At 35.8% G+C, this 26,043-nt stretch overlaps 1 protein-coding gene and 1 long non-coding RNA gene across 3 annotated transcripts in view; one reads left to right on the top strand and one right to left on the bottom strand.

Annotated features, from left to right (window-relative positions):
* RSBN1L (round spermatid basic protein 1 like) overlaps positions 1-26,043 on the bottom strand; it is a 65,698-nt gene that overhangs the window by 3,327 nt on the left and 36,328 nt on the right. Inside the window, exons 2-5 of one of the 2 annotated variants that reach the window (XM_047694653.1) lie at positions 24,991-25,107; positions 15,375-16,018; positions 5,026-5,163; positions 2,861-3,003 (exon numbers count right to left, since the gene is read on the bottom strand). In XM_047694653.1, coding sequence (XP_047550609.1) covers positions 2,861-3,003; positions 5,026-5,163; positions 15,375-16,018; positions 24,991-25,107 — 1,042 coding nt within the window. The remainder of the gene's footprint in view (positions 1-2,860; positions 3,004-5,025; positions 5,164-15,374; positions 16,019-24,990; positions 25,108-26,043) is intronic. The other variant, XM_047694654.1, reaches the window with a different exon arrangement.
* LOC125080693 (uncharacterized) overlaps positions 1-26,043 on the top strand; it is a 46,918-nt gene that overhangs the window by 954 nt on the left and 19,921 nt on the right. The window contains exon 2 of the long non-coding RNA XR_007121457.1: positions 20,837-20,967. This is a non-coding gene — a long non-coding RNA (uncharacterized LOC125080693). The remainder of the gene's footprint in view (positions 1-20,836; positions 20,968-26,043) is intronic.

Here is a 26,043-nt window from a genome sequence, read left to right as displayed (position 1 = left end):
TACCTTTCTGTACAGTTTCTCTGTTGCTTTCAGAGACAACTCCAGATTGACCCCATAACTTTCTCCTCTCATCTTCGTCTAAACCCCTAGAATCACTCTTTCTTACTAGTTCTCTAATTTCCCTAGAATCACTCTTCTTACTAGTTCTTTAATTTACCTGGAATCACTCTGTCATATTAGTTCTCTAATCCCCCCCCAAGCTCTACTTTTACTGCTCTTTGTGTATGTATGCTTATATTACAGTCATATTACACACTCACACATAGACACATGCACACACCAGTGATGCTACAACATCACCTTTCACCTTTTCAACCTTTGTGACTGATGTTCTATAGGTGTCAGAGAGCTAGATGATGACCTACAGAAAGCCAGCAGGCTTTCATGCCTACAACTTTGTTCTCATTAATACCACATTCTAATGAATTAAGACTGCACCGTGCCTTGGGCAGTGTTATTAGTTGCTCAGACTATAGTGTGATGTGAAATCATCACATTTACATGGATTTTAATCCCTGAAGTACAAACAGTTTACTCAGAGGGCTGGTGAATTCCCTTAAATGACATGTAAAATTTTGTGGATGTCTGTATTTGTTCTGGGGAGAGGCTTTCAGATCTCAAAATGATTTATAAATCCAAGTTAAGAACCACTGAGGAACATACAATTTTATCATTTACTACCAACTTATAAATTAACTTGTAGAAATTTCATTCAAAAGATATTTATTAAGCAGCAGGCACTCTGTTTATGTGCTAGAAACACATTAAGTAACAAGCACACATAGCCCCTGTCCTACAGTTTACTTAGTGACCATTTTCCCTGTTTTTTTCTTTCAAGATTAATAATCACTATAATTAATTAAAAAAATCTTTATAGATCTAAATAAAGGTATCTATCACCCACTCCATTCCCACCAAGGTTAACTCAGTGTACATTTTTTCCACTTTTCTGTGTTCATCTACATAATTTCTTTTCATACAGACTCAGACTATGTATCATACTACTCTATTATTTTGCTCTTTTCAAATGTCATCCTTCCCGATCAACACACATAAATAATTCATTTATTTGTACTATTTCACCATATATTCTTTTAAGATTTTATTTTGTTAAGTAATCTCTACACCAAATGTGGGGCTCGAACTCACAACGCCAAGATCAAGAGTCTCCTATTCCACTGACTGAGCCAGCTAGGAGCCCCAAAGGAATGGGTATTGGGGGTTTTTTTGTTTTGTTTTGTTTTTTAAGATTTTATTGTGCCATATTTTTAATTGGAATGTACCAAAATGAAGTCAACCATTCCACTGTTAATGGGCATTCAGACCATTTTAAACACTTTTTCTCATGACAAATAATGCTGTAATTGATATTCTTATACATTTACCTTTAGTGCTTTCATATCTTGGGACAGATTTCCAAAAGTGGTAGCGCTGGATCAGAGAGAGAGAGTGTGTGTGTGTGCATGGATGCGCGTCTGTGTGTTAAACTTCATGAGCTATTGTTAAATTACCTTTCTACCAACAATATATAAATGATCTTGTTCCCTCACATAACTACCAGCCAGTAATATTACTGCTGTATATTCTTTTGCCAATGTAATAGGTAAAAATGATATCTCATAATTCTTTCAATATAACTGGCTGAGGCCCATTTTTTTACTGGGTTGTGTTACATTTTTCTTGTCAATTTGGGAATGCTCTATGATATTAACTTTAGTCTGTCACATATTACAAATGTTTTTGTTCAGTGTAACATAGTTCTGAACTTTGTTAACTTTTCTTTTATAAATAGTATTGTCATTACATATTTTTATCTTGTTTAGAAAGGTCTCTCCTAGGGGCGCCTGGGTGGCTCAGTGGGTTAAAACCTCTCCCTTTGGCTCGGGTCATGATCTCGGGGTCCTGGTATCGAGCCCCATGTCGGGCTCTCTGCTTGAGCCGGCTTCCCCCTCTCTCTCTGCCTGCCTCTGTGCCTATTTGTGATCTCTCTCTGTCAAATAAATAAATAAAATCTTTAAAAAAAAAAAAAGAAAGAAAGAAAGGAAGAAAAGAAAGGTCTCTCCTAGGTTTAAAAACATTATTCTTATATTTTAATTTTTTATCTATTATGTTTAAATCTCGAAATTACTTCTTGAATGAGATGGGGCTATGGCTTTGTTTTCTTTCAAATGGACTTCAATTATGCCAGCATTACTCATTAAATAAATCTTCCTTTTGCTGTCTATCTCATACATTAAGTTCTCAATATACTTTGATCTATTTGGGTCCTCTACCCTATTCCAATGACCTTTTTGAGTTTTGAGCTTCATAGTTATTTTTAATATCTAGTAACACAAGGCCCTCCTCACTTATCTTCTCTTTCACAGTTTTCCTGGCTATTTGTTGACTTTATTTATTTTTCCTTCTAAACTTTAAAATCATTAAATCCAGTGCTGGAAGTGTGAGTTCAACTAAAATGCTAAAAAATTTTCAAAGGACTATCATTTTTTTTCCAATCTGGAACATAGTAGGGGTTTTCATTTGTTTCGGTATTACTTTATATCCTCCAGATGATGTTTTTCTCAATATGGGTTCTAAATATTTTTTATTAAACTTACTCTAAAAGTTTACAATGTCTTTGTTGTAAATGACATTTTTTCCATTCCTAATTACAATTTATTGTCATTTGCCCACATTTCTCAAGCCTTATTTATATTTGATATTTTATTAAAAATTTCATTAGCATGTGTAGCCCTTTTCATTCCAAATGCTCTTAACTTTCCCTTTTTTCCTTCTCCAGTTTTCAGCTAACGCACACAAACACACACACGCCCTTGTATAAACATCTATCCCTGGCAATAAAAATTTGTATTCAACATACCTTTTCCTTTTGAAAGGTGACTTTGGCATATCAGCCACAGGGATCATTTGTTCTCCTGGGCGTACCCACATGATGGGACCATCATCACTGTCTTTTCGACTCTCTAATTTTAGACTAGATAGTGTCCCCCATGGCAGTGTACACTAGAGGCAAATAATTACATAGAAACCAATTATTTTCAAAATGCATCTTCAAATACACATGAAAGAATACTGCCCCCCCCAACAAACTTTCATATATGCCTTTATACTTATACATTTGAAATACAAACCTATATTGAATATATCCCTGTGTAGTCATGCATTTTCCTTCAAAAATTTCATTACAAACATGCCAAGAGTAATTATTCTTGCATGGCTCCCTCCTCTAACCCTGCCAGAAATATGATTCACTATATTTATCATTTGTTATTCTTCCTTCTACCAAATACAAGGGTCACATGATGTTAATAAGTTGGCAAAATAAGCAAGTGTTCTCCATGAGAATCTATAAAAATGAAAAATTTGTTTTAAAAACTAGTAATCTCAAAAAAAAAAGGATACCTCTTTGATTAGCTATAATGAAAACCTAACAAAACAAAGAGGAAAACCAAATCAAACTCAAAATTTATTTCTGTTTAGTAGTTCCTGAAAGAGGTTGCTGATCTAAGAGCAACTTTTCTTTTAAAAAAACAGAGATATGCCTAAGGGCCCTTGTCCATGGAATGTGAGAATAGTATTTAAGAAAACCATCCATTCATTCATCCCATTCCCTTTTAAAAAAGGGTAGGACTGTCACACGAAATTTTTCCTAAAAGAATGCATTTAGCTCATTTGTCTTTAAAATTAAAATCTGGGGCGCCTGGGTGGCTCAGTGGGTTAAAGCCTCTGCCTTTGGCTCAGGTCATGGTCCCAGGGTCCTGGGATGGAGCCCCGCATCGGGCTCTCTGCTCAGCAGGGAGCCTGCTTCCACCTCTCTCTCTGCCTCCCTCCCTGCCTACTTGTGATCTCTGCCTGTCAAATAAATAAATAAATAAATAAATAAATAAATCTTTAAAAAAAAATTAAAAAATAAAATTAAAATCTAAAACTAAAATATTTAATTAATGGTTATTTTAAAAATGCCACTCAAAATAAATGCAATCAAATTCCATAATGTCACTAGTTGGGAAAAAAAATAACAAAAGGTTTAAAAGGAATAAAAAAGTAAATGAAAGGGGAATGGATTAGAGTGAAAAAGGTAAGTTAGAAAAAGTTAGAAAATGGAAGAAGTGAAAAAAGAACAGATCTACAACAGGTTATATAGCAAATATTAGAGACATGTATTCTGTCACATTCTGACCTCTGAATTACTAATTAAATAACTACATAGCTCAGAAATTTCTCTCTCAATGGGACAGCCCTAACAGCCCAAAAGAAGAAAAATTTTTCTAGAATGCAGAGATAACTGAAAAAAATAAAAAGAATCTGGCTAGAAATCATTTAAAGAATTCAAAGGGGCGTTAAAGCTACCTAGGCTAAACATGACGTTTATGGATGCAGAAACTAAATCCAGAAAGTTTGGGGCACCTGGGTGGCTCAGTGGGTTAAGCCTCTACCTTCGGCTCAGGTCATGATCCCAGGGTCCTGGGATCAAGCCCCGCATCGGGCTCTCTGCTCAGCAGGGAGCCTGCTTCCTCCTCTCTCTCTCTCTCTCTCTCTCTCTGCCTGCCTCTCTGCCTACTTGTGATCTCTGCCTGTCAAATAAATAAATAAAATCTTAAAAAACCAATCAAACAATCAATCAATCAATCCAGAAAGTTTAAATGGCTTGCCCAACCCAGCTCGGTAGAGCCAAGATTGAAATACAGATGTACAATTTCCCAAGCCAGTTTTCCACAATGCCAAATTGCCATTCCTTCGTCCTAAACAGTTAATTTAGTAGGCATCCTTCCTGCACTTCTTAAATCCTCTGGTACTTAAGTTTATAAAAAGTCGATATACAGATGGAACCTAATATCCTAAAGTGGCAGCAACAAGCAAGTGTTATTTTTTGGTTCAACACTTAGTTCTGCCATTATAATTAATATCTGAGTCGCATGCACACACTATACAGGAATTGTACTTCTGAAACAACTATGATTTCTGTCACCCAGAGCATGAAAGTGACACCCACAATTTAGACTGCTTAATATTGTTTTCTCTTACTTTTAAAAATGGTGAATCTTCCAACATGTCAAGGAACTCAGGGAAGTAATCTCCCACTTCTTCATCAACTGCTCCCACCAAGCTGATCTGTCGCATTGGGCCAGCTCTGTAAGTACCGTGAGAATATGTTCTTTTTACCTGAAGGATACGGATTTAATTAAAGGTTATAAATAAGACAATGCTTGCTATCATTGTGTAACACTAAATTATACTGTCTGAGAATATTAGAATGTAATGTGAGGTAAGCAAATCGAAACAAAAAGCCTTTACAAACAGTAAAGAAATAAAATTAAAAATAAGGCATGAAAAAAAATCCATACCAGGGCAAAATATTTTACCTTCTCTAGCTATTCCTACGCACTGCTTATGAAAACACAGGTAAGATACACAGCATAATTCTAGATAGCAGACTATAACTTCTCCTCATAGTACAGCTTATTATTTGACCTATAAGGCCAATGAAAGTTATAGTCAAAAGTTCATATACCTACATTTTCCTAAACGGTTCATATCTTTTATTGGAATTTCTAAAAGTAGTCTCCCTGAAATGTTATATTTAACCATTACCAGGGGTTTGTATGTCTGAAAGGCCACTAGGAATGATCTTCCCTTCTAGATCATACCATATTAATTAGGATCCAGTTTGCATTTCTGTGGTTAACTATTCTGTGAAAAGCTACTAGAGATTGAGAATCAGGAGTGCTAGGTCCCAACTCTATCTTTACTATCTAACAGCTATGTGACCTTCAGATATCACATGAATTCCTTGAATTTTAGTTTCCTTTAGTGGAATGATTTACCTCAGACTGCTGAAGGAAATTTAATAATTACATAAACCTGTAAAGACACCTGCACAATGCTAGCAAATGGGTAGCATTCAAGTATCAACTGAAATAAAACAACCTGCACTTCAAGAATCTTGATACCTGGGGGTATGTGGGTGGCTCAGTGAGTTAAGCATTTGACTCTTCATTTTGTGTCAGGTCGTGATCTCAGGTTCATAAGATCAAGCCCCACATGGGGCTCCACACTGGGTGTGGAGCCTGCTTAAGATTCTCTTCCTCTCCCTCTACACCTCCCCACCCACTTTAAAAAAATAAAATAAAAGAATCTTGATACCTGAATTCTGGCAAGCACATTTAAGTCCTGCAAAGAAATTTATGCCTTTTCATATCCTAATGTTAGGAAACAAGAATCTTTATAAAGCAAAACAACTTCCTTTCATGGGGGACCTAGGTGGCTCAGTAAGTTAAGCACCCAACTCTTGATCTTGGCTCAGGTCATCGTCTCAGGATCATGAGATCAAACCCCAGGTGGGCTTCATGCTCAGTGGGAAGTCTACTTGAGATTCTCTCCCTCTCTCTCTCTGCCCTACTCTATCTCCAAAATAAATAAATAAATAAATAAATAAATAAATAGCATGCGCTGTAATGTAACTTTTACTTATATACCAATCAACTCAACTTTCTAGTTTAATAACCCAATATTCAAACATATACTAAGTCAGCTGGAATCATTAGTGTTTTAAACATGACAAATTACATATAACAATGCAATCAAATTAAAACAATATCTATCTCTTGGTAAAATATACAGATGGCACATATGCAGATAAAACAAAACATAAGAATACAATCCACATACCTCTCAGAAAAATATAAATAGTTCTTGATTCAGGTGACACCTATTTTATTAAATACTATATAACAAATACTCCTTTCACATGGAATGAAATTAAATTTACAATATCATAAGATAAAAAGCCTCAATTCTTCAAGACTCATTTACCCAACTATTACAACTCAAGGGCAATGGGGTAGGAGAGGGAAACAGATAAGGGTTTAAAGAATCTCTAGAGAGCCTGAAATAAATGCCTTAAGACTCATAAAAGGGTCTCTTCTGACATGTGTTTCTACATTAGGTAGAATTCTCACTGATCTCTAAAATCATAAAGGGTAAGAAACTACAAATTTGAAGGGGGAGGAATAGCCAGAAGCAAGCATACGTAGCATCATAATGACAAGCCTAGACTGAAGAAAGGTATCTTCATTAAAATCTTGATACCCAAACTAAAGAATTCCATTATCTAGAAAAACCACCTATCTGAAAAACCTCACATCCTGATGATACTGGACATGAGATTACCGTATTTTTTTTTTTACTTCAGTAAACATTAATCAAACCATCAGTTTTCTAATGCAGTTTAAAAAATTACTAGAAAATACCAAATAGGTCACTGTTTTAAAACATATCCTACATGCTTCCTAAAAGAAAAATGCAGTTACAAAGAGTACACATATTTTTCCTCTCAATTTAAATATAGCTCTTTCAAAAGACAATACAGTAAAAGAAACAATATTTATTTATATACTTGCAAATGCTTATATTTCAATAGTTCACATTTAAATAGTGCCCGTTAGAACAGATTGGCCATTTTTAATCTAAATCTCCTCCCTACAGCTCCTTCCCCCACCCTCCCCACCCCCACCAAAACACCTACCAACATCATTACTGCATGTTTATCTTTCCCCTCATACATTCTCTATAAATGTTATAAAGGGAAAGAAAAAACAAGAAATAAGAGACTTCTTGTAGCCAGTGCCAGTAAGTGCCAATAACAAAATCTCAGAAATTTTGGTTAACAAGAAATGAACTGTTTAATTATGTTTAAACTAAAATCCAAGGGGCTCCTGGATGGATGGCTTAGTCAGTTAAGCCTCTGCCTTCGTTTCAGGTCATGATCCCAGGATCCTGGGTTTGAGCCCCTGCATGGCTACCGCCCCCCCACCCGCAGTGGGGAGTCTGCTTCTCCCTCTGTCCCTTCCCCCACTCAAGCTTGTACTCACTCTCTGAAATAAATAAAATCTTTAAAAAAGAAACTAAAATCCTATTCATTATTCATTACTTGAAAAGTAATTTTTAAAACAAACAAAAGACCTTATGACTCTGAGGTCAGCCTGCTACAAAAAGAGTAAAATAGCTTTTCTGACAGGGAATACAATGCCAAAAATCTGTAAGACTTAAAACTGTTTTATTTTATGCATAAAAATTACTACAACAAAGGAAGAAGCAAATATGGCAGTAAGTAATTCAAAAAACCATGCAGAATGACTCACTTGAAACAACTTGCTGTTTCCCAAAATATGTTTCCTGATATCACAGCCCCTGAAAAGAGGATTCTATATAGTCCAGTTAAGTTTGGAAAACTCTTCTGTTTGGGAAGTTCACCAGACACACTGACTATTACTGACATTTCTGAGAAGTTTTACAGTAAACATAACTTATTTGGCTCAGTATTACACAAAGTATTCTGATTTCCAATCTGTTTTTCTCAGTTGTTATAGCATACCAATCAACATCTCAAGACATCAAAAGTTCCACTGAATAATAGTGAGTGATCTGAAGCAAATACAAAAACGAGAGTTACCAGAAAAAAAATTGAGGGGGTGAGGGCAGAAGAGACTATTGGTTCAATTCTGCCAGGTGTTTTGAGGGAGGGGTAAAAGAGAGGGAAAGTCTTATTTTAAGAAACAGTTCAGCTCCTCACATTCTTATTCGGCAATCTAAAATCTAACATAAATGAGTGTGCCACAAGAGGGAGCCATCTCCCATCACATCTGGCCTAGCCTTTCAAATCAAAATGTAACAGGTAGTAGTAACATTTAGTCAACATTCTATTTCAAAAATATCCATATAACTTCAACTAAAATAAGCATGAAAGTGCTATTATTCATTTTAAAATTAGTACAATAAAGGAAAAAGTCCCCTTTCTCAATCAGAGCATCTGTACCTACCACAGTATTATTTTGTACAGGTCAGCTCGTAAGCATTCAAGGAAGATGTGACAGGCACAAATGGTCAAAATAAGAATGTAGTGCAAAGGTAGCCAATGGTTCAAAGATGGCATATCAAATGATCTTTATTCCCTAGCACAGTGAATGACCCCAGCAAAAAGTTAATTCTTTCTTCATTTTGCAGAGGGGCAAAGCTTAAAAGATCAGATCAGATTTAATAATTGTTTACTATTAAAATATTAGCCACTTAGTCATGAGTTAACACCTTGACCTAAGTTATTTGATACAAACAACTTGGAACCAGGATAAAATAAAAACAAGATTTAGAGTTTGGTGGAAGGGAAAGCGTGGTTTGAAGACAACTGCTCCAGTTTTCATATTCTCACAGCTCTAACTGCAGGGCTCAGAGTATATGCTGATTAAATACAGAGCTGACAAGAAAGAAATCTCATTTATTCCTTGACAGACAAAACTCCTGTATTACTTCCCTTTTTTGTTTCCCTGCTATCAAATGAGTATTTGAACAAAATGGAGCTGGTAGTAAAACTAGGACAAATGTGGAGGTTGCAAATGACAAAAATTCTTCTCAAGTATGTATGCTCACTTCTTTTTTTTTTTTTTTTTTAATGTATGCTCACTTCTGAGCAACATGACTGCACCAGTCCTATCATCATGAACTGAATGCGGGTTTGGCCATTTCACTTCCTTTAGCCAATGGACATTAGCAAACACAGCACAAGCAGAGGCCTGTCACTGGGGATTGCATTCTCTTTGCTCTATGGAACTCTATCACAACCATCATGTGTATGAGCCCAGGCTAACCTGCTACATGATGAAAGAAATGTGATCACCACTCCAGGTGACACTGCACCAAACCACCAGACATACAGCAAGATCTCCCAACTGACCTGCCAACCACCAGACATGAATGAGATCATCCAGCCCCAGACAAGATAACAAAGACCATAAGAACACTCCAGACAGCCCAAAGAACTGTGAGAAATCACTTTAAGCTATTACGTTTTCAGGGTTTTGTTTTCTACAGGAAAAGAATTTATATAGATAGGTTACAAACTTAAAAATCTGTGTATAGGTTTCTATTCTCAAAGACTTTATTCATACAGTTTGAGTGACATTATATCACTAACGTCAGAGCCACAACATTAGAGAAATGACACGACCTATTAATATATAATTTCACATCGTTTTTAAATTTTTCAGGCAACTCACAAGGATAAAGATGAAGGTGGAAAACATTATTATACAAGTAAAAATAATTCCAAAACCAAAAGAATTCAGACTAGGATGCCCTGATCCTGTCACTGTCGTGTGTGTGTCGTCTGTGTGTGTGTTACTCTACTGTATACACATGTACACACAAAGCCACCAAAAAAACCTCAAATGTTTTAAGGATAAAAGCTAAACAGGTACAAAAATGAGTTTCTGTGACAACTACAGAGTAATTATTACAAACATAAACACTTACTATAAAGATCATAGAAATGGCTACATAATTTGTCATCTTTTAGTTTCAACATAACTGAGGGCAAACGAATTTTGGTTAAATTTTGGTTGCTCAGATTTTAATTAGGAAGGGAGGGAAGGAAGAATGGATGGATGAATGGAAGAAAGAGAAGGAGGGAGGAAGGGATGGAGGGAGAAGGAAAGAAACTAATCTCATGAAGATGGACTTAGTTTGGGTTCTACAAAGCCACTGGTAGTCAGGGTCATCATAGTGCATTATCAATAGCTGCAGTAACAATTATGTCATCATATACAGTTACCCTGCTGGTGGTATTAATTCTTGGGGTCTGATCTATTTTATTTTTTTAAGATTTTATTTATTTATTTGACAGAGAGAGTAAGAGAGCACAAGCAGGGGTAACAGTAGAGGGAGAGGGAGAAACAAGCTCCCTGCTGAGCAGGAAGCATGATATGGGGCTCGATCCCAGGACCCTGGGATCATGACCTGAGTGGATGGCAGAAGCTGTTTAACTGTCTGAGCCACCCAGGCGCCCCTCTGGGTCTGATCTAAACTTGGGTATATGAAGACTTTTAACACTGAAATTAATGAGGTTTTATTTACATTTCAAGCTTCAATATATGCAGAGAGTACAATATTAGAATACAAGAAAACTTGGAATATATATCTTAATTATTAACCCATAATCATTTATTATATTGATACATTATTTATGTAATCGATTATATAATTATTTTATATAAAAATACTATATAATTATATAATTAATATAAATCAAAGATTTTTATCATAAATAAAATGTTTAAGAATTTTATTATAAATAAAAATATATATTCAGTATATAAATATGTTATATAATAGTTAATTGTGCAATTAATATAATTATTAATTATTATTAATGATACATTAAAATATATACTGTTTAGGGCGCCTGGGTGGCTCAGTGGGTTGGGCCGCTGCCTTCGGCTCGGGTCGTGATCCCAGAGTCCTGGGATCGAGTCCCGCATCGGCCTCGCTGCTCGGCGGGAAGCCTGCTTCCCTTCCTCTCTCTCTGCCTGCCTCTCTGCCTACTTCAGATCTCTCTCTGTCTGCCTCTCTGCCTACTTGTGATCTCTCTCTGTCAAATAAATAAAATCTTTAAAAAAAAAAAAAAATATATATATATATATATATACACTGTTTAATCCACTAAAAAATAGTGCTAACTCATTACACAGATTTTCTTAATGCTATTAAATATATTTTCCAAACTAAGATTAGGTAAAAACAACCAAGGTCAGATTTGCACCCTTTGCTATCAACTCATTCAATTATTTCTTCTCACATGTTTCTAGATCTTTTGAATAATGCTTTTCAGACTGGTTTTGATTGGATCAAAGGTTTTTCAGAATATAAAAGGTTGAAAGGGGAATTAAAGGGTAGTTACTGGATTACAAAATTTTAAGATTCAGAACTTCTCTACAGCTCTGCTTTCCTCTGCTTTGTAAAAATCACTCTTTCTCAAATAGAGCAGGTTCTACTGAACCTAACCCCTTGAACCTGTTAACACGAAGTCATGACCAAATCATCAGGCTGGAACATGAATTTGGCTTTATTTTCCATAACTTGTCTTTGTTATGGTTGATATTAAGTTAAACTATATTCCAATACTGATACCTCCTTTCCTTGCTCCCCTAGAATACTAATCACTAGTTCAATTAACATTACGTCAACCAATTCTTTTGGTGAAAACAAATTCACCTAGCAGTCTGTAGGCTAATTCATTTGCCATCACCAAAATGCATAGCTTCACTATGTGATTCTACTAACATGCAATGCATGATGCACAATAATAGCATAGATAAGGGGAAGGAGGATGCTGGAAGAGAAGGAAGGCACAAGACACATTTTCAGTTTCTCAAGATGAATGTTAATGTCATATTCTAAAAGGTACTCAGAGCTTCCAAGTTCTCAAAAAGAGTGATCAATAAAATGAAGTCCTTAAACACCCAGGAATAAATCTCAAAGGATGTGTAAGATCTATAGGATGAAAAAAAAAATACATATTATTGAGAGGAAAAAAAAGACAAATGAAGAGAAATACCATGATCACAGACTGGAAGATTCAATATTGTAAAGACACCGATTCTACACAAATTTGAACTACAGCTTCAATGTAATCCCAATCAATAATCTAAGCAGATTTTTCTGTGGAATCAGACAAGCTAACTGTAAAGTTTATACGGAAATATAAAGAGCCAAGAAAATCTTGAAGAACAGCAAAACTGATACTTACTCCACTAGATACCATCAAAGACACTCTTAAGAGTTTTTTCACTCAGAGGACATCCTTACAATACATATAGCTGACAAGATTCTCATCCACAATGTATTAAGAAGTCCAAAAAACTCATTAGAAAGAAAAGCCAATAGGAAAATATACAAAAGAGTACACCAATTGGTTTTGGAAAGAGGATATCCAATTGAAGAATAATTATAAAAAAAGGAGCTTGACTTCCTTAGTCATCAGAGAAATGCAAATTAAAACCACAATGAGATATTACTCCACAGCGACCAGAATGGCTAAAATGAAAAAGACAGACACTAACCAAGATAGCCAAAGATGTGGAACAGGGCTGGTGGGAATGTAAACTGGTACAATAACTTTGGAAAACCTATAGTATCTAGTAAAGCTAAACATGTGCGTACTTTTTGATCCTGAAATCCCAATCTTATATACATACCCAAAAGAAACCTGCTCAGCGGGGAGCCTGCTTCTCTGTTGCCCTCTGCCCTTCCTCCCTGCTTTTGTTCTCTCTCTCTCTCTCTCTCTGTGTCAAATAAATAAAATCTTAAAAAAAAAAAATCAGTTTAACAAAAGCTTCAAAAAGTTTATCTTTAAAAAAATTTTTAATTGAAAATGAAAAACAAAAAAAAAGCTATCCTATGATGCAGCAATTTCACTTGTGGGTATTAAAGCAAAGGAAATGAAGATGCACCCCCCCCCCCCCCATGTTTACTGCAGGTCCCTTTCCCCCAGGTCCTGGCAGCCACCCATCTGCTGTCTGTTTCTATAGATTACCTATTCTGATTATTTCATGTCAATGAAATCATATAATATCGGAGCTTTTGCATCTAGCTTCTTTCACTCAACGTAATGTTTTGAGGGCTCATCCGCACCATATGCATCAGCATGTACCCGTATTTCATTCCTTTTATGGCTCAGTAATCTCCCACTATGTCCATATATCATAATTCAGTCAACTCCTTATCTGTATATAATTTATTTGTGCTAATTTCTGATCTTCAGTATTTGCTGAACTCCCTACCCCAAATTAACACACTAAAAATCCTCATTCAGAAGCTAGCCATCACCTATTCAACAAAATGGAAAGTCATAATACTATACTAAGTCAATATAACAACACTCTTTGTATTGCCTGTTAATATTCTAGGAAATATTTCTAACCAATAGCCCTGTGAATTGAGTAATATTATCTTTATTTTGTAGGTGAGGAAACTCAGACTTAAGAGCTTAAATAGCTGTGTGGTGTCACAGCTGATAAATGGCAAGACCAGCACAAGCTCCCTTCTCTTTCCATCCCATATCAGAGCTCATCCAGTTACCCACACTAACCCAGTCACACTACAATGACTATATAGTATTACTACAAATTAAATTTGAAAGAAAGGTTCTCACAGTCAGGAAAAGAAAAGCCTCAAGTTATAAACTGATCTGGCTCTAAACCTGTTTTAAGTTAGTCCCTATAATTCACAAAGCATTTTCCCAAATAAAAAACCCTATAAATGACTTTAAAAAATCAGTCTCTGGGGGCGCCTGGGTGGCTTAGTGAGTTAAAGCCTCTGCCTTTGGCTCAGGTCATGATCCCAGGGTCCTGGGATCGAGCCCCGCATCGGGCTCTCTGCTCGGTGGGGAGCCTGCTTCCCCTCCTCTCTCTCTGCCTGCCTCTCTGCCTGCTTGTGATCTCTGTCAAGTAAATAAATAAAATCTTAAAAAAAAAAAAAAATCAGTCTCTGGAGGATACCACAAATTAGATTAAGAGACAGGACTTTTCCTGGGAAGACTCAAGAAATCAGAAATAAAAGTAAATATGTGCGTATGTGACTGGATGTCCAGACTATCATTTAAGGTGGAGACTATAACTTAAACACATATCAAAAAAAGAAATGTACTCAGAGTAAGTAAAACAGTTCCGGATGAAGATTAAGGATATTGTGTTCTACTCCCGGTACTGCTGCCAACCTTAAAATAGTAAGTTACTTCTATCTATGTTTGTTTGCTTATCTGTAAAGTGAGAAAGGTTGGGACAGATGATCACTAAGACCTCTTTGAGACTTCTTTACTTTTTTCCCTCCTTCCAAACTAGAATGATGCCGATTATTACTTAGGAAACTGGGAACTTTAGCACCCATAAATATGAAAACTGGATGATCTCCTGGCCTAAGCCATCCCTGATCTGAGAATGGTAACAAATGGCAATGGCCTTTTAGATGAGTCCACATTCACTTTCAAGAGCCAAGGGACTTGATTCTGCCTCTGCTTCCTAAAATAATATACATTCTACGCCAAAGAGAAGGGTAGGAAAAGGAAGTTAGCTCAATAAATGCACTGCTACGCTAATCTCCTCACATAAATACAGAATTAACGGATTCCTTTGTACCACAATATATTTAACAGCTAACATTTACTCAGCACCCACTATGTGACGCATGCAGTGTTAAGCAATTTTAAGACATACAGCAAGAAGACAACTTTAGGTGATTTTTGGGTAAGAGAACTGCTTATGTGGAAAATATATGGCTAAATTCATCTCACTCCTTCCATTTCCAAAATAAGTATTTGCAAGAAAGGACAGCAGAATTATATTTCATTAATTATCTTTAAGAAAAAAAGATTAAGTAGACTCTGAAATGTAAACTCTTATGATCACATCAAGAAGGTAATTTATTCTTAATAATCCCAAGAGTTGTCATTACATCCTTACCTTTTTATTTCAAACCTGTAGCAAAATAAAAAACTGAAACTTGTCTTAAACATGTAAAAGTTTAAAACAAAACTAAAAACCTCTTACCTGAGCATGAAAATTGGACATAGTCGTCGTTTCTATATCCTTCTTTCCTAATATCTCCATTTTCACTGGCGAATTGGGAAAATTAAATGAAAAGTAGTCTAAAAAGTCAGGTAAATAAGTAGCTGCCCCATGAACAATACCCATTACATAGAAAGCTGCAGAGTTTTCATTTTCACTGAACACTAGATCCACAAACTCTTCTGCAAACCTCTTCATCTCCACAGGAGACAGGTGGGAGAGTTCATTACTGTAGGCGTGGATAACGCTTGCACCTCCATTAGGCTGGTGCTCAATATGAATGAGCTGTCTGAACTCCAAAGTGTCCAACCTTTTCAGGTTATTCTGAACCCGTGGCTCCTTTAATGAGACAAATGGAAACTCACTATTCTCAGGAATTTTGGACTCATAGTTCTTGCTATCCAAACTCTTTCCACTGTAATCCTTTATATTATCACTTAGGATGCCTTTGGCTTCTTGATCTTCAACATCAGATAGCAATCCTGAGCAGATGGTTTGAATAGATTTGCTATACATTTTTGGACGCTTCCGTTTTTCATTCTCTTTGTGTTTCTTTTTCTTTTTCTTCTTTACTTTTTTAATTTGTAAGTCTCCGGCATTTGTTTTTGGTTTCTCCTTCCCACCTGCTGGAAAAAATTTCTTTAAAGACTCCGTATTTTAGTTACTTAAAAAATCATGCTTAAGGAACTGTCTTACAATAAATGAGCAGTTTACTCAGATTTAGGTTTATATTTAGGACTTGTTTCACAAAGTTACTGATAATCATAATTTAGTCTCTCTCCCTCTTTCTACACACACACACAAATGAACACGAAGGTCTAGGACAAACTTACACCTGTAGTGTGCAGTACCATTCTGACATGTAGCAGATTCTCAGTCAGTGTTTACTGAAGTAATAAATGGAAGTTTTAGAAAGCATTATCTTCAAATTTAAATGCAGAAAATAAAAAATGGGAAGGTGAACAGAGGTCAATATGGATAACAACCTCCAGATGTTTCCCACTGATAAATAGCATCATTTTTACTCATCTAAGTTCTTCAAAATTATATGTGTCAAGACTTGTAAATCATAAAGGGAGAAAGCGACTTGCATAGTAGAAGAGCAACAAATGCAGCAATTTCTTAGCTTTTTACTGTATTTCCTCAGTAAATTACTCTCACATCTAAAATGGGCTATTGTAGGGGCGCCTGGGTGGCTCAGTGGGCTAAAGCCTCTGCCTTTGGCTCGGGTCATGATCCCAGAGTCCTGGGATCGAGCCCCACATCGAGCTCTCTGCTCAGCGGGGAGCCTGCTTCCTCCTCTCTCTCTCTCTGCCTGCCTCTCTGTGTACTTGTGATCTCTGTCAAATAAATAAACAAAAATCTTTAAAAAAAAAAAAATAAAATAAAATGGGCTATTGTAGAGGTCCACTAGAGTCTGCAAAGCTCCTGATGAAAACCCAGTAAGGCACCATAAAGAAGATGACAGAATTAGAACAATTTCTCATGTCCTAGGCATAAATGATACCATGTACTAGTAAAGAGATGAATATAAAAGACTTGGGGCATTATAAGCATATATATATATATATATATATATATATATATATATATATTTTTTTTTTTTTTAAGATTTTATTTATTTATTTGTCAGAGAGAGAGAGAGGAGTGAGAGTGAGCACAAGCAGACAGAGTGGCAGGCAGAGGCAGAAGGAGAAGCAGGCTCCCTGCCAAGCAAGGAGCCCGGTGCGGGACTTGATCCCAGGACGCTGAGATCATGACCTGAGCCGAAGGCAGCTGCTTAACCAACTGAGCCACCCAGGCGTCCCAGCATATATATATTTTTTGTTTGTTTGTTTGTTTTTTAAAGATTTTATTTATTTATTTATTTGAGACAGAGAGAGAATGAGAGAGAGAGCATGAGAGGGGAGAGGTCAGAGGGAGAAGCAGACTCCCCGCCAAGCAGGAAGCCTAATGTGGGACTTGATCCCAGGACTCCAGGATCATGACCTGAGCCGAAGGCAGTTGCTTAACCAACTGAGCCACCCAGGAGCTCATAAGCCTATATTAATAAGCTTCTGTAACTGAAGTCAAGTAGACTCTGTACCCAGAAATTTAGAACTCCAAAAAAGAAAAGAATAATCCATGGAGTCTATATAGCTACATATAAACATGTAACATTATCACGATATATTTCTATACAGTAAGAAAAAAGGAGAAAGTAAACATCTTCACAAGAAAATATTATGCTTCCTAAGATGAGAAAGCCAATAAGGTAAGACTTAAGAAAAGAAGGCATTCAGTGTTTCTACCTGTTATTTCACTTTTATAGACAACCCTGTTATGAATTAAATCTTCCCAATCTCCTTAACTAAATTTTTCTATATTCACGTCTTTTATTCATGTCTCCAGTGAGTGAGATGTCCTGCCTACTGTTCAAAATAAGTCCTTCCCACCAATTCCAAAAACCCTGACAAAAATAATTCCCTTGAGGGGAAAAAAAATAGTTCCCTCTCCTCTTTCGACAAAACTTTTCATAAAGAACCATCTATGCCAAGTGCCTTCCGTTTATTACCTTATCATTCTTATCCCTTAAATTCTAGGTCTGCATCCAGTCTATTCAAATTTACTTTCCCAGAATGTTCAAATGTCAAATCCAGTGATATTCTTTCAGTCACTCTTCCTGATCTCTCCAAGGTTTAACAATAATCCAGTTCATCCTTGATTTTTTAACTTCCTTATTACTTTTTGGTCTAACAGCTTCATGACCAACACCCTGAATGCTGAAGCCTTATCAATCTTTCTATAAATTTTATATATTCTTTGATCATACTCATCCATTGAGTAAACTTCTTTCAAGGGTTCTCTATACTTAGCAAATAAAATATAACCACCCCAGGATGGAATCCCAAGACAATACTTTCAAGCACTTCATTCACTGCTCAATCTGCACTACTTACAATTTCTTATAAAACATTTAGTCCTTCCTGCCTTATCTCTCTACTACTTGCAAAGGCATTTCCTCTCCCTAAAATACCCTTGTCACGAACTCTTTCTTACCCATTCCTTAGAAATAACTCATATCACTTCCTTCATTTTCCTTTCCCTCAATTCTCTAGTAGGAACTGGAATCACTTTATTCTAAATGCATATAAAGTCATTTTTTTTTTCACTCAGAGGATACCTCTGTATCAGATGTCCTTCCACATACTGTATGCGTGAAACAAGTAATTTTTATAGGAATTCAGAGTGAAGTGATACTTTTCCCCTGTCACTGTAATCATCACGGCATTTAATACATCATTACAGATAAATATTTAATGAATCCATGAATGAAAAGATTTCTCTCACCAACAAGCTAACTGAGGATTATGGAATTTTTCCTTGTCTCCTTTCAGCCAAAGCTTTCCACAATATAAATGCCACTAAATCCTAATCTTGGAAACAATAAACATAAAAATGTTCTCAAGCTGGGACACCTGGATGGCTCCAGCTGTTGAATATCAGACTCTTAGTTTCAGCTCAGGTTGTGGTCTCAGGGTGATAAGATCAAGCCCTGCAACAGGCTCCAAGCTCAAGCTTGTGTGCACACACTCACTCTCTCTCTAATAAATAAATATTAAAAAACAAAAAAATTCTCAGGGCGCCTGAGTGGCTCAGTGGGGTAAAGCCTCTGCCTTCAGCTCTGGTCATGATCTCAAGGTCCTGGGATCAAGCCTGGCATCTGGCTCTCTGCTCAGCAGGGAGCCTGCTTCCTCCCTCTCTCTCGGCCTGCCTCTTTGCCTACTTGTGATCTCTGTTTGTCATATAAATAAAGAAAATATTTAATAAATTAATTAATAAATAAGAAAATTCTCTCAACTTGATGGCAATTCTAAAAGGGGGAAGTTTAATGTGAACAGTAAATCATCACTTTCTAAAAATTCATAAATATCCCATGAAGACTAACTTGGTATAATCATGAAAAGCAAAACTAAAAACCTTTCAATTTTATTGATTAGACAGATTTGTAAGGTCACAAAATTCTCTGAAGAGTCTACTTAGATTTGACAGAGAGAGAGGGATTACAAGTAGGCAGAGAGGCAGGCAGAGAGAGAGGGGAAAGCAGGCTCCCTGCCAAAAAGAGAGCCTGATGTGGGGCTTGATCCTAGGACCCCAAGATCATGACCCAAACTGAAGGCAGAAGCTTAACCCATTGAGCCACCCAGGCGCCCCAGAAGTAAGTAAATATATTAACAAATTCATACTTGCTACCTAGGATGAACTATCAAAACATTAGATTCAGGTTAATATCTTAAGAACAAAATCAGTAATAAATTAGAATAGGGAGGTAATCAGAATAAAAGACAAAAGACGTTTTATATGTAAACAAAATCTAAATGTGTCAAGGAAAAAAGACAGCAGTGAATTAAAAAAACAGAACTTAAAGGTTAAAAGGCCTAAATATAATACCTAAATTGAAAATACATGTAAAATGGGGCGCCTCGGTGGCTCAGTCGGTTAAGCGACTGCCTTCGGCTCGGGTCATGATCCCAGGGTCCTGGGATGGAGCCCCATATTGGGCTCCCTGCTCAGTAGAGAGCCTTCTTCTCCCACTCCCTCTGCCTGCCCTTCTGCCTACTTGTGCTCTCTCGTTCTATCTCTGTCAAATAAATAAATAAAACCTTAAAAAGAAAAAAAAATACATGTAAAATTACACATTAAGTGGACTGCCAAAATAAAAAGAATTTCATTTGAATGAGAATATAAGCTCAACATCCTATTACTTTTATGCCTAACACATGTTTAAAAAGTAAAATAGAAAAAAAGTAAAATAGCAAAAAGGATATTATGTTACTTTGAAATGAAATAGGTACAACAGCCTACCTATTTTCTAGTCAGGAGAAGGGATGAAAATAGCAATAGTATTAAATAGTCAGATGAAAAAATGCAAAATAGTAAAGAATCAGTTAAGAGAGTCTCATATTGAGCCTTAAGGAATTAAATTCCCAAGACAAGCTACTCTGTAATTAAATACTAAACTAAGCACAGGATGCAGAAGAAAGTTAACATAACATGCCTGAGACTGCTAATCTTAGAAAGGCCTGCTTGCAAGGTTGGCCCCTGGCTGGCATTTGAGAAACTTGTTCTTTGGGAATGGTCCCACAATTCCCTGTTAAGAGTGGCTCACTATACCTAAACTTTTTGTGTAAGCAATATGTATTATATTGAACATATCTTCCTTCTGAGAGCCTGGAATTTTTATATATGCTGGACAGAAGATGCCTATGTAATCAACCTCCAATAGAAATCTTGGGTATCAAGTCTCTAACGAACTTCCTGGCAGACAACATTTCACATGTGTTGTCACAATTCAGTACTCGAAAAATTAAGTGTACCTTGTGTGATTCTACTTGGACAGTACTTTTGGAAGCTTGCGCCTGGTTTCCTCCAGACTTCACCCCGTGTGCCTTTTCTCTCTACAGATTTTACTTTATATCCTCCACTATAGTAATTCATAGCCATGAGGACATCTCATCTATATGCTGAGTCCTATGAGTCGTCTTAGCAAATCACCAAACCTGCAGGTAGTCTCCAGGACCTCTGATGGACACAGGTAAAATATACTCTTTACGTTTAAACCAAACCGAGACAGTAGCATTCACTAGACAGATTTTTAAAGTTTTATATAATCTGTCATTCATTTCCTGTCTTAGAATGACATATGAAATGCAGTAGATATAAAGTGACAAAATTTTAAAATACTTTAAGGAAAAACAAAAATAAAATACTTTAAGGAAATCAGATAATTTTGAATATCAATGTTCTTCTCTTACACTAAAAAGTGGGTTTTTTTTTTTTAAGATTTTATTTATTTATTTGACAGAGAGACAGCGAAACAGGGAACACAAGGAGAAGGAGTGGAAGAAGCAGGCTTCCCGCTGAGCAGGGAGCTAGATGCAGGGAGTTGATCCCAGGACCCTAGGATCATGACCTGAGCTGAAGGCAGATGCTTAACAACTGAGACACCCAGGTGACCCTAAAAAGTATTTAAAGTACACCTTTCTCTATATCCTGTAATTCTTCAAATCAGAGCATATCTTATTAAAAGTATCCTAATAACCACCCGTAAAAGAAAGATGGGTTCTCAGTAATTTGGACCCTCAAAAAGTATAAAGGTATAAGGTTGATAGGGGATCCTTCCTCCACAGATCCATGGATCTATGCACACAGTGGACCCCACACAAATACACATACACATACACACAGCACCACAGACACATAAATACAAAGAGAGGCAAAGAGAGATTCAGCTACAGAGAAAGGTACACACACATAGCTAGAGAAAAAAAGCCCCTCTTTTTCACACACACAGAAACAGAAACAAAAATAGTATATGTTGTCAATGGCTAATTATACAAAAAAAAAAAAAAACAACAAAAAAAAAGTTTAAAATAAAATCACAAATTTACTGGCATTTATTTCCACCACCAGCCTTAGTATACGTTTAGTATTAATAGAAAAAATAAAGGCTGTCCAGAAAAACTGGTTCTGATTTCATATCTAATATAAGAACTAATATTTATATATAACTCCATTATCATACATAGAAAAAAAAGTAGTAATTAGCTTAGCTATTTTCAACCTCTGGTCTTTCGGGAATGACTTTGCTTTTTTTTGCACAGCAATTATTTTCACTCTTCCTAACAAGAATTACCTACCTGTGACCTTTGGGATACTACCAATAATCTTGGATATTGGCTTCTTTCAACCCTCATGCCCGCTGCTCACCAGCAAGCTTCTGTGATATACTATAATGATAAAACTTACCCTCAAAAATACTATAATCATAACATCTCTGTTCTTACAACTTTTCACAACATAAAAATGGCTAGAAGATAGAAGTATGCTCAGAGAAAGTAGTTGGCAGACATTAACTATAAAGGATGAGCGGAATAAGCTTATGTGTCAAATACATTTGTTCCTTTAAACTATTTCTCATAAAGCAAGTAATCCTATTTCATCAGTGAAAAACATTTATAGGATTTCTACATTAATAAAAACTTTCTGGGGAGCCTGAGTGGCTCAGTCAGTTAAGCAGCTGCCTTTAGCTCAAGTCATGATCCCAGGGTCCTGGGATCCAGCCCCGCATTGGGCTCCTTGCTCAATAGGGGTGTGCTTCTCCCTCTCCCTCTGTGCTCTCTCTTTCTCTCTCTCAGATAAGTAAATAATCTTTTTCGCATGTATATAATTATGTACGTATCTCTAGTAATACTCAGATGCAGTTTTTGATGAAAACCTGAAGGAAATGAGACTGGTGTAAAGTAAGAATTAGCATCTATTTTTTTTTTTTTAAGATTTTTATTTATTTATTTGACAGAGAGAGATCACAAGTAGATGGAGAGGCAGGCAGAGAGAGAGAGAGAGAGGGAAGCAGGCTCCCTGCCGAGCAGAGAGCCCGATGCGGGCCTCGATCCCAGGACCCTGAGATCATGACCCGAGCGGAAGGCAGCGGCTTAACCCACTGAGCCACCCAGGCGCCCTAGCATCTATTTTAGATGCTCAAGTGCTGTCATCAAACAATCAATGCCTGAGTAGCCACAACCTGCAACATTAGCATTATCACAGAAGGAGAAAATTATAAAGACAAAATAAGGGTTGAAAGCCATGAAGGAAAAAGGGGCACATAGTAGTAACCAACCGCACACCACCCCTACCATATTGATTCTGTTATTGTTGCACGAGACCGATAATAAAGAAGGCCCTTCCCTGTTCATAAACCAGCAAAGCTAATTGTTTTTACTGGGTAATAATAATAGCTAACACTTACTGGCTGCTTACAATGGGACAGGCACTATTTTCCAAACAAAACGTGTTTTATTAATTTAATTATCTTTATCTTACCCAGGTAGGAGATAATTTTGTGTTGTTTTACAATCACAGGAGTTAATCTTTCATACATGTTTACGAAAAAAAAAAAAATTCATAGCCACTTATTGAATTATCTGTGGACCAAACACATTACTTGGAACTTTCACCATACTTTACACCTCTTTTAATCTTCACAACGCTGTAAAGCAGTAATTAGATTATTATTTACCTCTGTTTTACAGTAATTCATCTTCCCCTGGTCATCTTAGAGGTCACTAATTCATTTCCAAAACTACCTCATTTTCCTCCCTTTATCATCACTGGGTTTTCCGTTTAGCTCAAAGTATCTCCTACATTCTTCATCTACTTAGAAGTCAAGGTTACTATTGCTATTACTAAAAAAAAATTATCCATTTTCTGAGACTATTTTAAATTTTATTTGTATATGTAATCTCTAGATTCACATATTTCACATAAATGGTATGTAAGGAATCCAACATTCAACCGATCAACAAGAATTTTCATCACTGTACATTCCACTGGATAAGAAAATAGCTATCTGACTAAGCCAGTAAAAACTGACTATTTGACTAAACCAACAGGGTAAAGTTAAGTAAACACTTCAAGCATGAATCATTAGCCGCTATACAACACTAGGGTGGTTAGATTTGATTCCTGCCTCAAAGTCTTACAATCTCCTTAGACAATATAACAAAAACACACTGTCAAAAGAAATAGAATAAAAGGACCATGCACCTAACTAAGTAGCCATCAACTTAAGCTCTGACTACTTCTTCCAAGGTCAAAAGAATTTTATAAAGTATAAAGTTCTGACAAGTAGAAAACAGAGCTTAAATAAAGTGTGACCAAGAAACAAGACGAAGAATGAAATCAAAATACAGAATCTAATATTGTTTCTTAAATAATATAAATTTTAACCAGTTATTTCATTACACATATGGTACTACAGCCTTTTCTTCTTAATGTAGAGATAATGGTTTATTAACACATAAATTCAGTGTCAAATTAATCAAGGTCATTGTGTTCTGATCTACAAATTCTCAACTTAATAGGGTTAGCTAATGAATTTGTTAGCTGTCTAGCAACCAAAGTGCCACTGACTCTTCTCTTGTTACCAGAGTGAATTTATAACTGTCCTTACTTGTATTTCTACCATACATATTCCCTGAAAAAGGTCAGATTTATTGATAGGATTTGTATTATTATCCAGCCACCCCCCCACCATGTATAAACAGCAACTGAAAACATATGTAACAATAGAGAAAAAACAGCAAACAAAAAGAGGATGTTCTTTAAGCCTGCAAGAAACTCACAGTAAAACAGTATACCTTCTAATTCAGCTCAGAGTAAAACGTTCCCTCTGATACCAGACTATATGGTGATTACAGTCAAGTATTTTTAAGCTCACTTCTTCTATCATCCCTAACCATATTAAAACTGCTTTAGCCTTTTTAGATCTAAATATGGATAAAGACTAGTAATGCAAACACAGAATTAGATGACCTATATTTAAGGAACCTAAAAGCCTAACCTTTTCTGTTTTTTCATAACTCACTAATTAAATATACTAAAGACATTACTACACAGATTAAAACGCCCCACTATTACAAACCTTTCCATATTCTCACAATTAAAGTTTATTGTCAGCAAAATTCAGTGACAAACATTTCTTATTCGAATCACTAAGCCAGTAAGTAAACTGAGGAATATAATATAGTACAACTAAAATCGCTGAATATAAACTTACTTTTCAGCAAAATTTTTACTTCTCCATTTTCTTTCTTGATCTCGTTCATTACTTTATGCTTTTTCTTCTCTCTCTCTTTTTCCTTATCTCGCTCTTTAATTTTGTCTTTGATTTTATCTGAAAGACAAAACAAAGGAAATATTTAAAACTACTTTGTAATTTTTTCCCCAAGAACTATAGTGCAATTTCTAGAATACACCATGAAAAATCAAAATGAAAAACAAACATGCCTTTTGTTCTACCTCTCAGGTCTGGGAAAAGATTTCCAAATTTCCTGTCATGTATTAACATAAAACATATAATATATACATCATAAACTATCAAAATTTATCATTATACATTTCATTCTTGAGATTATTCTTTAATTCATGTCAACCACAATATTAAACTAACTTCAAGTCATGTAAAATAACTAACTTCAATCAAGACAGTAAACTACAATGGATAAAATGCTAGCTTTGAAACTGGCCATTATCTGGATTAATACCCTAACAATGGAAAAATTACTCAATGGCAGTGTCTTAATCTATAAAATGGTAGTCGTTATCTTTCTCACAGATTACCATTAGGATTAAATGAAAAAATATATAAAATGACTACCCAGAGCCTGGTAAAAGTAAGACTAGATGTTAGTTCCCTTATCCTTACTCCTTTTAAAAAGGATATGACTGATCTGGCTAGCTGGTGATAGCACACTGAGTGTGGTACATAAACAATGAATCTTGGAACACTGAAAAAAATCAATCAATCAATCAATCAATACAGTAAAATAAAAGGCATAAGAACTCTAGGAATCACTGATTTGCATTCTAAAAATTTAAATTTGAGTTTATAAGATTATTTCATATCCAGTTCTTATTCAATCAAGCTACTACGTAGACAGCAAAACAGAAGATGTAGAGAATTTCAAAATAGTAATGTAGCCTTTGCCCTAAAAAAAAAAAAAAGCTTACAACTGATTACAAAGTCATGACTGAAGCACATAAAAACTATAAAATATCTTGTAATGTGACAGATTATATAGTGTATACAGATACTGCAGAATTTCTTAAA

The sequence above is a fragment of the Lutra lutra genome, chromosome 11, assembly GCF_902655055.1.
Source record: "Lutra lutra chromosome 11, mLutLut1.2, whole genome shotgun sequence".
NCBI classification, from domain to species: Eukaryota; Metazoa; Chordata; class Mammalia; order Carnivora; family Mustelidae; genus Lutra; species Lutra lutra.
Note: the sequence above shows the minus strand (reverse complement) of the source record. Positions and strands in the feature narration are given on the sequence as shown.